The sequence below is a fragment of the Phodopus roborovskii genome, unplaced genomic scaffold (genome assembly GCF_943737965.1).
Source record: "Phodopus roborovskii unplaced genomic scaffold, PHOROB, whole genome shotgun sequence".
Classification (NCBI taxonomy): domain Eukaryota; kingdom Metazoa; phylum Chordata; class Mammalia; order Rodentia; family Cricetidae; genus Phodopus; species Phodopus roborovskii.
The window spans coordinates 371,999-389,106 of record NW_026125857.1 but is presented as its reverse complement, the minus strand read 5'-3'; the positions used below and the strand labels follow the sequence as shown (position 1 = coordinate 389,106).

Genomic DNA, 17,108 nt, shown 5'->3' with positions numbered 1-17,108 from the left:
CCATCAAAGAGACTGAATGTTGATGTTCCTTTAAAAGTTGCGCATTGACATTTTCTATCCTTCCCCAAATGTGACTGCATAAGAAAGCAGGGACTTTGGGAGCTGCAATGGTCATGAGAACTCCACTGTCATGAAATGGGTAGAGACCTTATGAAAGGAACTTTGGAGAGCATGTAAGGCCACAGTAAGAAGACAGTGGTCTACCACTATAACTAAACCATGCTGACACTGTGGTTTCATATTTTCAGCTTCTACATTAGGATAAATAAGCATCTGTTGTTTGTAGCCCACCAGTGTACAATACTTTGTTATGGTACCCTGAGATAATATAGTAATTGAGGCAGACTAGAACTCAGAATCTCTAACCTTTCAGATAAGCATGTACCCCATGGCTTTTTCCATCTTCTTCCTGTGGAAGACCTATCATCAAGAACAGATGCACATCAAGCAAAGGCCAGCAAAATATAAGCCCACAATCCAGTGGGAGGTAGAAAGACAAAGAAAACCCCTAAGTACTTACTTCATTATAGCAGAAGGAACCCTGAACAAGTGTGAACAGTAGTTTTAGAAAAAAATACTTAAGTCAATAACCACACACAGCTTTTGATAATTCCTTTTTTTTATATAAAGCTGTTGGGCTGTTACTAGCATTTCTTATTGGCTATCTCTGTCTTAATTATTAACCCATTTCTATCAATTTAAGTATTTCCATGTGGTCTTATCTCACCAGAGAGAGGGTCTGGACCTCTTACTCCTCTTGGTCCTACATTTCAAACTCCTGATAGTTCCTTTTTTTAAAAAAAATACATATTGACAAAAACCTTGAAATGCCAGAAACTGTAAAAGAAACAAACAACTAAGTATCTAAGTTAAAAAGATAAATGGTATAAAAAAAACAAAACCTCCATATGGAATGATGCAGCAAGAAAAGGAAGCAGACACTCTCTGTAAGCTGGAGGACAAAAACTAACTAAAATCACAGGAGACAAAGGGGAGTGGAGAGAAACCAGACAAGGGAATTGAAAGTCAAAGGCTATTATGGTATTGCCTATGGGAAATGTCAGCAAGACAAATCATTGGGAACAGCTTTCAGTTGAGGAAATGGACATACTTGGGAAGCCAGAAAGTGAACAAATACCAAACTGAATATCACATAGATATCCAATCTGTTTCGGCTGCCATTGGCAGTATACAAATCATTGGCCTAGATATTGACAAATGTTGTCACTGTTGAAGGCTTAAACTAAAGGCTAGCCCAAGTAGGTACTTCTCACTAAGACTCAGAGAGAAAATGTCCCCCATGAACTTGGGCCAGAAGATGAGCGCTGTCCTAACTAGAGGACTCTGTTTCCAAAACTATTTCTATTCATAAGGTATGGACCTAAAACAACACACATACCATAATAAAGATGGCATGACCACTGGAACAAACATTTTCACAAGAGAAAATCAGACATGATCAACAAGTTTCAAGCAGGATAATCACACATAGATATTTTAAAAAGAGAGAGAAAGAATGTAAGAGGAGAAGCTTTTGAAAAAGAGATCAATCATTCTGAGTTTGGGGGTACAGTGGTATGGCCATATATGTGTACAATCATTACAATAGACAACTTTAAAAAGTTTTCATCATCTCAAAAAGAAACAGAAATCCTCTAAACTTAATTCATCTAAGTTTTCTATCTGCCTATACCTCCAAGTCCCTGGAAACCGCTTATCTAATTTCTGTCTCTAAATTTACATATTCTGGGTAGCTCATAAAAATGAAACAAACAACGGGCATAGGAACAGGAAACAGGCACTAACATTACTTTCTTTATGGAGATGCTGTTTTTTCCTCTCATATAGTAGTAGACTGATCTATCTTATATTTGGCATACTCAAAATCTATGTGGAAACAGAGTCAACCTAGTAAAAATTTCAGGTTTCTAGGCAACACCCAACCCTTCTGAGTAGTAACATGTTAAGCATTTTAGATTAAGCTGAAGGAGGATGCTGAGAGGCTGGGTGAGTGGGCTGAAAGTAGCAGGTGAGCATCAGTGTAGGCAAGTATAGCATAATGCACTGAGAAGAAGAATCCCACTAACCATTCAAAATAAAATACCAGGCAATAAAGCCTCCTTTGTACAACTCCTTGGGATTCTTGTACCCCAAATGAAAGTGCCAAATTTGCTATTAGATCAATGGAGTAACACAAAGGTCATCTCACTTAAAGTCTTCCTTTGAGAGAAGAGGTTATAAAGGCCCAAGGACAGGTAGAGGAGTAGAATCCAGACCAGAACACTTTATCCAGAACATCAGCCACTGGCTGAGTAAATTAGTCTTTAAGTATCAACTGGAAGATCAAAGGTCTTATAAGCTGTGTGGTATATTGGATAGAGCATAACTACCCAAACTAAGTACATTCCACTCTAGCTCAATTTATAGTTTTACACAAGTTGAACAAGTGTCCTAATCTCTTGTGTGTAAGTTGCCTCATCTGTAAGATGGAAACCACCACACATATTTTGAAAAGTTATTATGAGAGTTAGGAACATTTTAAATATATTCAACAAGGATCTTAATAGTTATTTCTCCGAGAAATATGTACAAATGGCAATGAACATATGAAAAGATTATTTGACATCATTAGTTAGTAGGGGAATGCCAATCAAAACCACAGTAAGCTATCACTTCACATTCCTTAGAATGACTATAATTAAAAAAAAAAGAAACTAAAAGTTTTGAAGAGGATGTAATTCCCTCACACATTACAAGTGAGCACACAAATTGGCACCCTTATTATGGTAAACAATTTGGCATATCTTTGGATAATAAAACATGACCCAGTAATTCCATTGTTGGGTGCCATCTGCAGTGCACATAATTTCTCTTCTTTTCTCTGGCTGACTCCACATCATTGCTAGTGGTCTTCCTATGATACTGGCATCTCTAGTATGCTGGGGTCTCTCACTGGAACTGGGCTGCACTTTCACCAACAGCCTCTCATGGGCCCTCTTCGCAGTGCCACACCTCAATTTCTTTGCATGACTCCTTCTCAGCCTTCAACTGCTACTGAGGCTGCACCCTCATCAATGGCCTATCATAGCTTCTCACAGTGCCAAGCCTCAGCTGCTCTCAACGACCCCTTCATGCCTTCAAAACCAGTCCCAAGTGGCTTACTCTTAGACATTACTAAGTCCAGCTGCCAGGAGGAGGTACACCCTTGGCTGCCTCTGGATCATAACTTCTCTGCTCTCAGGAAACACTTCCCAGAAGATTTCACCTCATTGATGCTGGTCTCTTCTTGATCAGCACTTCTTCGCTTCAGCTGACCAGCATCACGTATTCCAGCAAAGCAGAATTTTACTTGAGTAGTTCTGGTAGCTTGTGAATCACAGCTGATTCTTCAGCACCAGCTAAATAGAACCACAGAATCTTAATTCAAAACAACAGATGGCCCTGAGGGTCTTTAAACTTCCCTCTGAAACCTGGCAAATAAGTCAGGCCTCTATATTCTGCGCCGTTCTCAAATTCTTATCTTCCACGTTTTCACAGAACATCCCATTTGAGGTCTCAATACTCAGTGGCTTTTCTAGCTCAAAGTCCCAAAGTCCTTCCTCAATCCTTCCCAAAACCTGATCAGGTCTGTCACAATAATACCCCCCTACACTGGTACAAATGTCCGTCTTTGTTGTTGTTTTGCTGTGAGGAGGCACCATGACCATGGCAACTCTTATAAATAAAAATATTTAACTGAATTGGCTTGCTTACAGTTTCAGAGGTTTAGTCCTTTATCATCATGGCAGCATGCAGGCAGATGTGGTGCTGGGGCTGACAGTATTTCATCTTGACTCAGAGGCAACAGGAAGTGAAGTTTGTGAAGAGACTTCCGAGTCTGCCCTTACTGTGACACACTTCCTCCAAAAGGACACACCTCCTAATGGTGTCACTCCTTTGGGGGGTCATTTTATTTCAAACCATAACAATTTATATGCAACTTCCAGAATAAGCTATTCATACAAAGTAGGACTTGGAGGCATTGGCAGACAGAAAACTATTAGCTAAGAATCATAATGTTTCTAAAGTTGGCTGTGGTAATGATTGCACATGTATGTAAATAAGTTTAAATGGGGTGTATAGTATGTACACTACATGTTAATAAGTTAAAGAAAATAAAAGTGAGGTGTCATAAAGTCAGAATTGTATCTGTCAGTAAATGTTTTACTTCTAGTCCTCGGAGGGGAAAGATGTCTTGGCTTACAGTGTCCAGTGTTTCCATGAGGGATAATATCCCCCTGGTTGTTTCCAAGCAGCAAGTTCTTTATTGGTAAATGTGGGAGTGGGAAGAAACATAGACTTCTTACTCTCACAGCATTTAAAGCATCCATACACAATCAGTCAAAGTAGCAAATATGCCAAGGAGTATAATGTAAGATGATAGAATAATTAGAAAATTACATGCTGACTATTAATTTCCATTGTTTAAATGTAATACATTTAACTATAATTGTGCCATTTGGGTTTTAGCTATTATTTTTAAGTCATGAAAAACTGAACATTAATTGCCCATAAACGTTCAGACTGACTCTGGGCACTATTCTGTGATTCAAAAACATTCCTTTTGAAGGACTTTGTGTAAATCTAGGAAAATGCCACCATGTCCATTCCTCTGATCAGAACTCAAATGCTTGCATGTCCTAAGCAGGTTCCCATTTCTTCCTCTACTACTGATAACTTAGCGTAGCAGAAATATTTTCTTGGTTGTAGCAGAATAATCCTATTTTCTGTAGACAGTTTTGAGGCATTTGGGTACTATTTTTCAACACTAACAGTTCAACAAAACACCTGGACACATGGGATGAATAGCCTTACTGCCTGCAGTTAGGCCATGGGCTCTTTATATTCCTAAATATCATCAGTCTCGGTGCTTGTTCTGGTTCATGAAGTCAAACTTCAAAATGAAGCTTCAAAATGACTTCATGAAATGACAAACAAAATATCAACTAGTCTTTGAAAATCTCCAAAAGTCTTGCTATTTAATGAACAGTCACAAGTTTGATGTAGTTGATACTTTGAGTATTTGTTGTTAATTAACACTGTGCCATTTCTGACCACAAAAGACTTCCTCTGGAGAAATACAGGGTTTGGAATGGGGTATGCTCATCCTGGCACCTGATACTTACTGTTCTTAGGTCGTGAACACTGCTGCCTGTTGACAAATGGATTTAAAAAGATGACGTCTGATTCCTAGATTAGTGGAGCTAAACCTTGCCTGTCCTAAGCATGATGGTAAGTCAAGCAGCTACAGACAGTAAGCTCTACTGTTATCCACCTGTTGTTGGAATAGCTGAACTTGAATTATATACTTTCTCTGTGCTCTGTTTTTATATCTATACAGAAAGGAGTATTAAGAAATTTCACAATTGTTAAAGAATAGATAAGACAAAGTGGATAAAATTCCTTACACACCAGTGAGGCATCCAAAAACCCTTAGGATATAGAAGCAAAATAACATAGCACATAAGTGTCTGGGTTTTAAAGTCAATCAGTCCTAAATTTAGCTACCAGCCCTACATATTCCTAGTAACTGACTTTAAGTCAGTCCTGGCTTCTTTCTTAGCCTTTGGTTTCTCAACCATAATCATAGCACCTACCTCTCAGCAGTCATGAAATTAAGCTGAAAGAGGTCAAGTGCAAGTCCTCAATAACTGGGGGGCTGTTAGGCAGGTCCAAGAGAGTGGATGCTATTTTGCAAGCATTTGGACACAGCTCTCGTAGAAAAGACGGATGAAAAATGCTGATTTCTAGATCACAGGGGCAGACAGATGAGACCCAAGATGGAGGTGCTAGAAGGCTTGATTGCTTCCATTTGGGAAAACCAGTCAGTGTTCTTATACTAGAGGTAAAAGCATTGGCAGGCAAACCATTGGCTTTGGGTTTTATTTTTCATAATATTTTTTTTAAAAAATTTAAAACATAAAAATTTTAAAATAAAATTTAAAAAATATTGTCATAATATTTTTCATAATATTTTAAAATACATAACAGATGTAAATTAGACTACATACCTAGTGAGTATAATTTGATGACTATTGATAAGAGTATATTCTTATAAAACTGTCATCATGATCATCTCCACGAGCCTTTTTAATTGAACATCCTTTCTTCTCATCTCTCCTGCCAAGGCAATCATTGGTCCACTTTTTGTAATTTTAGCTGGAATTTTACATAAATGGGATCATACAATATATAATCTTTTAGGTCTGATTTCTTTTTTGGCATCATTATTTTAATAATCATCCACTGCCATATACTAAAAATTCATTCTCTTTATTGACTGAGTAGTATTATTGACTGAGTAGATTAAGAATCCTCTCAGGGTTTGGTCTATACAAATGAAGGTATTATAAGCTTTTATCTGTATGTTTGTGGAGAACAAGTATTTTTATTTCTTTTTAACATTGTTTAAACTAACGAGATTACTTTCCATTATCGCCATACTATTTTCCATTCCAAAAGCAGTATGGAGGTGTAGAATTTCTCCAAATCCTCACTAACTAGGGAGTCCTTAGGGAGAAACTAAGCTTTATGATTTGCCTTAGCTAGATTTTCTCCATATTATTTATGCTTGAGTTTTGTTGGGGTTCTTGGAGCTTTGAGTCTAGAACCTTGATCAAATTTAGGAAAGCTTCGGCCATTACTTCTTGAAATAATCATTTTGTCTCCCTATTTCTGGGGCTCCAACTACACATGCATTAAGGCCATGGGATGTTTCTGCACATGTTGCTGTTGTTCTGCTCATTTATTTATGTTTTATTTCTCTGTGTTTGATTTTGAACACTTTATATTGCTAAGCCTTTTAAGGTCACTAGCATTTTCAGATACAATGTATAGCATAATAATACTCTTCAGTGTGTTTTATAGCTGGCAATATATTTTTATCTGTGTACATAAGAATTGAATTACGTCTATCCTTAGAATAGGACACATGCTTGGTAAGAACTATTGTAATGTAATTGCTTACCAATTCTCTTATCTATGTTACTTACCACTTAAAATGTCTTCTTTGCACTATGGAACACATTTTTCTATTATGCACACCTTATGATATTTTCCTAGATTTCAGATTTGAGGAATTGTATTCTTGAGTGCTGGATACTCCTTTAAGTTTTAATGAGCCTTGCTCTTGGAAATAATTTGAGCCTTTCAATGCTTAATTTCAGCTTTCTTATGTTGGACCAGGCAAAGTGCAACTAAGGCTCATTGGCCTCTATCATCACTGAGGCAGTCTCTTTCGGAGCACTCAGACCGATGCCTTGGATATTATGAGGGTTTTGTATTGAGAAGCTAAGCAACTCAAGAAATCGCTTCTCTGCATCTTCTGAATGGTTCCTCTTCCAGCCTTGTACAGTTTCTTCATGTGATTGTGCTCAATATACAGCTAAAGGCTTATGGGGAACATATTACAGATACTCCCAAGCTTTCTTTTGGGGCCAACCTTACATCCTGGGTTCTTAAAACCTGTCTCTTCAATTCAGGGATGTGCAGGTTCATCCTGAGCTTTGTGAAAACTCTCTCTAGGTTACACGGGAGAATAACTGTACAACTACCACCCCTCCCAAGGATCACAGTCCTCTACAGCATGTTTTCCAAATGTCTGACAATCATTATTTCATGTGTTTTGCACATTTTAAAGTAGCTTGAGTTAAAGGGGCTAAATCCAGCTCCTGTTACTCTTCCACAGCTAGAAGCAGAGTGTAGCTTTCCATTTTTTTTCAAATATTTGGCTTAGACTAGGTTTTGGATTCCTAGTAACACCAGATGAAAAAGCAAGAGTTCTGATTCATAAACCGATAGGATTTTTAAAGATGACCTTGGACCCTCCTCTCCACTCATGTCTCCTCAGGTTTCATTTGATGGATTATAGAACAAAGATCAAGAAATGCAGACTTTTTCCAAAGTCACATTGCAAGGTGAACACAAAAATAAGCCAAATTCAAGCCTTCTATTCTTTAATTTTAATTTTGCAGTGATTACATTAAATCATTTTCTCTTACAACCCAGTTTATTTGGATAGATTATAGCTTCCCCGGGCTACAGAATGGGCAATTATTAGCTCCCACCTAGATGCTATTCCATTTTGATTGAGTTTTACAGACACAACTCCTAGGGGCTGACTGAAAGTAAATACTACCAGAATTACTCAAAGCATTAAAAAATTAAAACATATCCATGACAGTCACTCCAGGACAAAACTATATATTTTCCCCATTGATTTATTGTGAACTTCCTAAGTAGGAAGGCATGTGACTTAGAACTTAGACTGGTTCCCTACAAAAATATCAAATTTTTTTGTAGTTGTGTATGTGTTCCCACAAGTTCAGTGATTCTGAGTGCCCTTTCACCTGAACAAAAAAAAAAAAAAAAAAAAAAAAAAAAAAAAAGGCTTGGCTAAGTCTCCAAAAACCCTGCTGTCATACCACATCTTAAAACCATAAATACCCTTCCCTGATAATGAGATAGATGACTAACTGACTAACTTATCCATCATCATAGAGCCCCCATCTAGTAGCTGATGGAAGCAAAAGCAAACACCCACAGCTAAACACTGAGCTGAACTGGAATCCAGACGCAGAGGAGAACGACCAGGCTACAGAAACCCACAGAGACAGCTGACCTGAACAAGTGGGAGCTCATGGACCCCCAGACTCATAGCTGTGAATCCAGCATTGGACCAACTCAGACCCCCTGAACATGGGTCTCAGTTAGAAGGCCTGGGCACTCTAAGAGACCTCTGACAGTGGAACCAGGATGTATTCCTGGTGCACAAAAGGACTTTGGGAACACATTCCCCATGGAGGATACTCCCTTAACCTAGAGACAGGAGGGAGAGCCTAGTCCCTACTCCAAATGACTTGACAGATTTAGATGACCCCTCCTGGAGGGCATCACCCTACATGTGGAGTGTGGGGGGGATGGGATGGGAGGATCGTGGGGGGGTCATGGGAGGGTGGGAGAGAGGGAAGGAGGGAAAGAGGGAGGGAGGAAGGGAAAGGGAACTGGTATTGACATGTAAAATAAGAAAAAGATGAGAAAATAGTCTAGGGGACCCTGGTTTCAAAGTCAACTGGAACAGGTTTTAACAACTAACTTCAACACTTACTGTATCTATCACTTGGAGAAGTGACTTAACCTCTGTGAGGGTAGTGCTGGCATTGTAGTACATCATCATTATAATTTAGCACCTTTCAAATAATACACAACTTTGCAGTTTATTTATATCTTCAGATTTATTTTATTTATTTTATTTTATTTTATTTTTTTTTTATTTTTTTTTGTTTTATGTGTATAATGTTTTGCCTGCATATGTGTCTGTGTACCATGTGCATGCAACACCCACAGAGAACACAAGAAGGCGTCAGATCCCCTTGGAACTGGAGTTAGAGATATTTATACACACTGTCTTGTGGGTGCTGGGAATCAAACCCATGTCCTCTGGAAGAGCAGTCCGTGATCTAATTTGTTGAACAATCTCTCCAGCCCCCCCTTTAATGGTATTTAAGATATTGTGGGATGTAAAACTACTGTACTAGTCCCTAACAGCAAATACAACAAAGTAAGCAGAGTGCCTGGTACATGGTAGACATTCAGAGACCTCTTGGTAATTATTATTGTTGTTGTTGTCGTCATCATCATCATCATCACCACCACCACCAGGGTCAGGTCATAAGCCTTCCGACTTGCCTCTTCTGGTCGTCAGTGCACAGATGGAACTGCTTGTCATACAAGTTGGAGGCTGTAATGCTGCTCACCAGTGTCATAACTTGTCCCTGTAGTTTAGCACTAGGGCTTTCTTGTTAGTAGATTTTTCCCTCTCTACTTTCATTCTATAAAAACCATTATGTCACTATCATCTTTGCTCCTATTGAAAATGGGTTCTGTGACTTCTTCTGTCATTTTCCAAAACTCTCTGTACTTCCTTTCCAACTACCCTCACCAGAATCTGAGGAAGCATTCTAGTGGTAGCTAGAATCAGAGCTGTCAAGGCTGAAAGTCAAATCTACTTTCCTCAGTACACATCCAGTGCCCCGTGTTAGGGAATTAATACTTACATGTCTTTGAAATTCAAGTGTACCAAGTCTGCTCAGGCGTGATGTGAAAGGGGACACCTGAGGGTGAAGCGCCAGCCTACCTCTCCGCATACACAAAAATGGCCTGCATTTCTCTCCAGCTCTCTTCCTGCTTTTGTTAGTATGTGGTGCCGACAAGGCAAGCTGCTTGCATTGCCTTACCCCTCCCAGACTTCTCCCACAACACAGGCACAAATAAACATTCTCTCTCTCTCTCTCTCTCTCTCTCTCTCTCTCTCTCTCTCTCTCTCCCTCCCTCCCTCCCTCCCTCCCTCCCTCTCTCTCTCTCTCTCTCTCTCTCTCTCTCTCTCTTTCTCTCTCCATCCCAATCAGCCCTCACTTTGCCCATGAATACAGCTGTACATTTCATGAGCTGGTCCTGGAACACCAACCTTTATCACGTAAGCAGAGATTAGCTCTCTTCTGTTTATTTCAGCTTCCCAGCAATCTAAGGCACTCTGGAGAACCCCAGTAAAACCAAGAAAGCGCAGGAAAGAATGGAATTTGTGTCTGGCCATTTGGAGCAAGCAGTTTGACTGCTTCCCAAGCAATTGTAAAATAATCGAATCTGAACCAACTGATGCTTGACAGTGCATGCCACCCAGGATTCTGCACCATGGCCAGTGTGAGACTGGGAATTAATAACAGTGAGTGATAATCATAGAAACTGTCTCCAGGAAAAACGACCAGGTTTTTTACCATTCAACCTTGGGAAGATAAAATCAGGCTTAGCAGAAAAAGACAAATGATCTAAGAGCAAAAGCAGGACTGGAAATGCAAAAAGCATCCTGGGACATGACTATGCACTAGCCTCGTCTCTGTCCCAGAGGCAGGTGATAGGAAGAAAAGAGAATCCTGAATAATTTCTTCTTTCCTGAAGAGTCTGCTAGGCCCTTCTGTGTGGCCTGTTGAACCCTTCTTGTGCTTCCTATGGTAGCATCCTTTCTGCCCTTTCTCCATCCAGTATCCCATCTTCCCCTACATAAGCAGTACTTCTAGGAGAGCATGGTATAGCAGAAATCTCATAACATTGCCTTACTTTAAAAAAAAATCAATGAACCAGAATGGTTTAGCATGTAAGCATTCATGTTGACTGATAAGAACATAATGACTTATTTAATTATTTTCGGCATATTTGTGTATACTCTAAATTACTCATAAGAAAACAGATCTTCAACAGCTCTTCAGGGTTATCAAGTTACAGCAAACTCGATAGCCTTCAGATCTCTCAGGCTGTTTATAAGATACCATAACACACAGCCTTCTGTATTTCCTCACTTTGGCATGCTGCCCTATCTTGGACCATGTACTTCCAAATAACAGAGAATCTGCCTCCTCTCCTGCCTACAAAGTTACTCTAAGAAGCAGTCAAATGAAAGTGATACATGATCCATCCTAAGGAGGGTGCCTCCTCTGGCCTGATATGCATATATGCTGAACACATATTCAAGAGAGCAGATTGTTTTGTTAATCAAATGGGTGTGATATTTACTTGCACATGGGCAAATCGAGTGATCTAACTTGGCTTCTGCTCTGTCTCTAGGAAATGAAAGTAACAGCAGTACTCATCTCACAAGACTGGGGTAACCTCCAGTTCTGCTTTGTCCCCTATGAAAACAAAGGAAGATGGCATAGGGGAGATGGGAGAGGAAAGAGGAGAAAGGAGGGAGAGAGAGGGAGAGAGCAGAGGAAGGGGAAAAAGACGAAAGGAAGGAAAGGAAAGGGAGGCAAAGAGGAAGGGAGAGGGAGAGAGAGATGGGGAGACAGACAAAGACAGGGAGAGAGAAGGAGACATACACACACAGAGAGAGAGAGAGAGAGAGAGAGAGAGAGAGAGAGAGAGAGAGAGAGAGAGGGAGGGAGGGAGAGACTGGCAAGCAGACTTCAAGCAAATAGTGTGGATTAATAATTACCCAACTTGTCTTAGATGGAACGGTGGTCCTGAAACCTACAGGAAAGACGCTGCTGTTTGTGGGAGCAAGGGAAAAAAATTATTGACATCAAAGCTGCGATTTCTGTGTGGGAACTGAGGATAGTTCTTATTTGGAGGGAGGTCTCCAGAGGTCAAGGCCAGCATCTCCTACTCTCTCTTTATAAAGACCCTGAAAGTAAGTCAGTGGCAGTGGTCCTGCCCAAAATCCAAAGGCTAAGGACCAGGAGATAAGGTCTGCTTCAAAATTCGCCGTGGTGACAGCTTCAGTCTGTGAGCCTCAGAGTGCTTGTGACTGGATGCAGGGTGACAAAATCTGTGTGGGTCCATTGCGAGTCATCCCCCCTCCTTCCTTCCCTCCCCACTGCCGCTGCCACCAGCCCATCTCCTCTGGGTTCGGTGGCCTCGTGCGTCACCAGCGCGGGCGGGGACAGAGAGGAGGGGGGTGCCGCAAGGTGAGGGCACCGCGCGGCTTTAAGAAGCCTCGCGCCCCCGCCACAGCTCAGAGCTTGCGGCGCTGCGCGCTGGTCGGACGTGCGGGCACAAGCTCAGTGCCCGGCTCCTGCTGCGCCCGCTGCCCCTTCCACTCGGTGCGAGCTCGCAGCCTCCTGTGCCCCGTAAGGTGGCCAGTTGAGCGCGGCGAGCCCCGAGGGATCGGTCCTCAGCTCCTGATGCGCAAGGCCCCCAACAGCAACAGGTAAGCTGCGGAGCTCTGCTCGGTTCGCCGCGGGTCCCCCAGCCCAATCTGTCCCCTAGTGCAAGTGGCTGGGACAACCCTTTGCCAAGGTTAGAAGGTTACTAAGGTTGCACGAAGTCAGCCAGGGCTCTCCGGGAGCCAGCCCTTGCGTATTCCAAGCACTTTCTCTCCTGCGTCCTCTCCATCTCCCCAAATTCTAGTTTCCTTCCTGCGTTCTCTGCTTCTTGACCTTTTTTCTTATTCTGCTTAACTTTTTCTTTCTCCGTGCCCCTGTCTCCTACTGCCCCCTCCTCTCTCTCATTATCCACCTTTTCTCTCTCTCTCCCACTTTTAGAGTCCTATGGGTTCTTTCTTGGTTCTCCTGCCAAGCCACTCTCTCCCTTTCTCTGTCTATTTCCCTTCTGTGGCTCTGTACCTTTCCAAGTATCTCATTCTGTCACTCTCAGACCCCCACCCCTGTCCTTGCACACCTCCTGGCTCTTTCCCTACTCTTCACTCTTCTCAGCTCGCCCCCCTCACCCCCACCCTTCCATCATACAGACTCCTATCCGGCTGGAGAATATAAGGAGGATGGCGATTTGGGGAAATGAGGCAGGGTAGTAGGTATCCACCTTGCATGCTCCAGCCACCACTGCGCTATTGAGAAACTACGCATTTTATCCGATAAAAGCCCTGATGGCCAAGGGGGCAACTGGTTTCCATGGTAAGACAAAGTCGGCAGAGAGAGGTACAAGGAGACAAAGATCCAGCTAGAGGAAAACTAAGGTGGGAGGGGGTGCTCTCAAAGAAGGATGCTGAGCGATAATGATGTATGCGCATTGAAATAGGCAGCGAGAGATTGGCAATGCCACTAGGGTGGTGGGAATGAGAAGCAGAGATGAACTAGAGCACACACCTAGAGGCATCATTTGAGAAACAGAGACCCCCCTGAGTGTTTGGGACCAAGAAGGAGGGGCAGATGAGGCAAGACACACAAGGTAGGTTCTCAGAAAGACAGTAAAGGGAGACAGGAAGAGACCCCGAATGGTGAGAAAGAGCTGGCACACAGGTGCTTGGTGAGACTTGAGACACACAAATCTGAGAGAGACACAGACAAGAGAGTCAGAGACAGCAAACAGGTGTGTTAGGAGCCCAAAGGGACGGTTAGGAAAACCCTCTGAGAGAGAGAGAGAAAGACCCAAGCAGAAGAGGAGCATACATACAGAGCAAGTTCACCAGACGAAAATAAAATCGCGCAGAGACTGAGAGACAGAGCACCGAGAGTGGGAGGGAGAGATAGCATTATCAGACAGAGGGCAGTGACAGCCAGACATAGACGGGCTATGTACGTGCTAGGGAGAAACTGAAAAGGAATATTACAGAGTGAAGGATGAGACAGTGTCTGTGGAAATAGGGGCATACACTCTTTGAATGAGGAAAAATACCCCCAGGAAAACAGTGGAGACAGAACTCTAGACTCCCTAAGCAGGCAGTGTACATGCATGCGTCATCGAGATAGAACAAATCTCCAAAAGACATGGGGGAGACAGGCTGAGGGAGTGCCCACTGCACTAACAAGAGGAAGAGAAAGAAAGACAGAGTGGCAGCAAGACCCCAAGAGTTACAAGAGGAGCCAGAGAAACTGGTCTGATTGGGGTTGAGACTAAGCAGGGGTCTAAGGGAGGGACCCTGCATTGCTGCTGCTGGGCTCAGAGGCTTGTCTCTGCAAGGCACTAACGCTGCCCACATGTTTCTCTCTCACCCTCAGTATAGATAGCGTGCAGGCTGCACGTCTCCTTGCCCACTGGTGCCGACACTGAGCTGCACCTTGGCTCCTGCCTGCCTGCCATCACCATGACATCCACCTGCACCAACAACACTCAAGAGAACAACAGCAGCAGCCAAGTGTGCATGCCCCTCTCCAAGATGCCTATTAGTCTAGCTCATGGCATCATCCGAGCCACTGTGCTGTTCGCCTTCCTCAGTGTATCCTTTGTGGGCAACGTAGTGCTGGCTTATGTGTTGCACCGTAAGCCACAGTTGCTGCAGGTGACCAACCGGTTCATCTTCAATCTCCTCGTCACTGACCTGCTGCAGATTACTCTCGTGGCCCCCTGGGTGATGGCCACCTCCATTCCTATCTTTTGGCCTCTCAACATCCACTTTTGCACAGCCCTGGTTAGCCTCACCCACTTATTTGCCTTTGCTAGTGTCAATACCATAGTGGTAGTGTCAATTGATCGCTATCTGTCCATCATCCACCCTCTTTCCTACCCATCCAAGATGACCAACCGACGTGGTTATGGCCTCCTCTATGGCACCTGGTTTATGGCTATTCTGCAGAGCACACCTCCTCTCTATGGCTGGGGCCAGGCTACTTTTGATGACCGTAATGCCCTCTGTTCCATGATCTGGGGAGCCAGCCCAAGCTATACCATTATCAGTGTGGTCTCCTTTATTGTTGTTCCACTGGTTGTTATGATTGCCTGCTATTCTGTAGTGTTTGGTGCAGCCCGCCGGCAGCATGCTCTGCTGTACAACGTCAAGAGCCGAAGCTTGGGGGTGAGAGCCAAGGAGTCTGTGAAGACTGACAATGAGAGGCGAATAAAGAAGAGGGATGAGTTCCAGGATGAGAATGAATTCCAGTACCAAGGTGAAGGGGAGACCAGGACCAAGGAAAGCAGCATCAAGGTGGAAGAGGATCTCATGGAAGCCGAGGACATCATCATGAAGGCTAGAGAAGGAAGCCTAGATTTAAGTGCAGGTATTTCTGAGTCCAAGGGCAGTAATAGCAGCATGGAAGGTCTGGAAGGCAGCAGCGAAGTGCAGGTGAGCAGCACCATGGCAGACACTGGCAGCTTAGATGTTAATCAGTGCAGCATCGATTTGGGTGAAGATGACATAGAGTTTGGCATGGATGACGTCCATTTCAGTGAGGATGATGTCGAGGCAGTGAACATCCCTGAGAGCCTCCCAGCGAGTCGTCGGAACAGCTACAGCAACCCACCTTTGCCCCGGTGCTATGAGTGCAAAGCTGCCAGAGTGATCTTCCTCATCATTTTCTCCTATGTGCTGTCTCTGGGGCCCTACTGCTTTCTGGCTGTGCTGGCTGTGTGGGTGGATGTCGAAACCCAGGTACCTCAGTGGGTGATCACCATAATAATCTGGCTTTTCTTCCTGCAGTGCTGTATCCACCCTTATGTCTATGGTTACATGCACAAGGCCATCAAGAAGGAAATCCAGGAGGTTCTGAAGAAGTTATTCTGTAAGAAAAATCCCTCTGAAGAGAACAACCGCCGTAACCTACATGAAACCGAAGCTGGCACTGAAGGCAAGGTTGTCCCCTCCCGCGATTCTGCGACTTCACCTTAAAAGTTACTTCTAAGGCAAACTTTTAACTGTCCATACGACAGAAAACACAAGCGGCTTTCTTTTCAGTGCACCACCCACAATGTCATTAGTGCCAATCCTTATCATTTCAGGCCAAGGTGTTGCACATGCATCCTTTCCCACCACAAGGCAGATAAATATAAGGAAGAAGTAGAGACTTGGATCTTTTCTGAAAGGTAAAGCCCATTAAGGAATGGACTTGAGGATTCCTACCATATTAGGCTCCAAATTTCCTAAAACAAGGGCTATCTGGTTTGGAACTGTTCTTTGTATTTTGCCTGCATCCCCAGAGCTACAAAATGGCGACACAATGGCAGCTTTAGCTCTGAGTAAAAGGGAAAGTGATGCCTGTGGACATAAGAGCTATTTGACCTGCAGGTCAAGAACTAATGGGCTGGGGCTATAGACTGTGTTCAACTGAAAGAAAAGCAACTGATCAAATAACTTTTTGGAGCCCCCAAAGCAGAGCTAGGTGGACTGATCATCGTATGAGCCAATTTCTGTACTGAAGAGCCCCACAATATGGTGCAAAGACTATAGTGAAAACTTCAACAAAGTGGAATTATGCAGTTAGACTGTAAAGAATGCTTCTAGGTTCTCTAAAAAGGATCTAGAAAAGGACATACATGAAATGGAGAGTTAGTTCAAAGAAGGAAATGAAGAACTAAGACATATCCATGGAGCTAAACAATCATATCTCTCCTTCTCCCTCTCCCTCTCCCTCTCTCTCCTCTCCTCTCTTCCTCTATCCTCCCCTACCCTGGGTTTCTACGTGGGCTGGGACTGACCTCTGTGCAAATGGAAAATTGTTAATTGACACAAATATTTTCTGTCTCCTATTTGAGTAACAGCAGGAAAGAAACCGGACTGCTATTTTGCTACTTCTCTTCTGTGACCGAGTTGGAATGCTCACAAGAATTCTCCAGATCTCTGCCAACCACTCGTGTTTTACTTTGTTTCATTTCAAATTGACTTTTTGGTTAAACAGTATTTTCAGGTT

General features: G+C 42.8%; 1 protein-coding gene across 1 annotated transcript; it reads left to right on the top strand.

Moving 5' to 3' along the window:
- The first annotated feature begins 14,485 nt into the window (after nucleotides 1-14,485).
- Gpr101 (G protein-coupled receptor 101) lies at nucleotides 14,486-16,320 on the top strand. The gene has a single exon (XM_051178844.1). It carries the CDS (start codon nucleotides 14,573-14,575, stop codon nucleotides 16,088-16,090), a length of 1,518 nt encoding a protein of 505 aa, XP_051034801.1. The 5' UTR covers nucleotides 14,486-14,572; the 3' UTR covers nucleotides 16,091-16,320.
- Nucleotides 16,321-17,108: the final 788 nt, after the last annotated feature.

Excerpts from the sequence above, each read along its gene's own strand:
- Gpr101 (XM_051178844.1), top strand. The coding sequence starts at position 14,573 with ATGACATCCACCTGCACCAACAACACTCAAGAGAACAACAGCAGCAGC.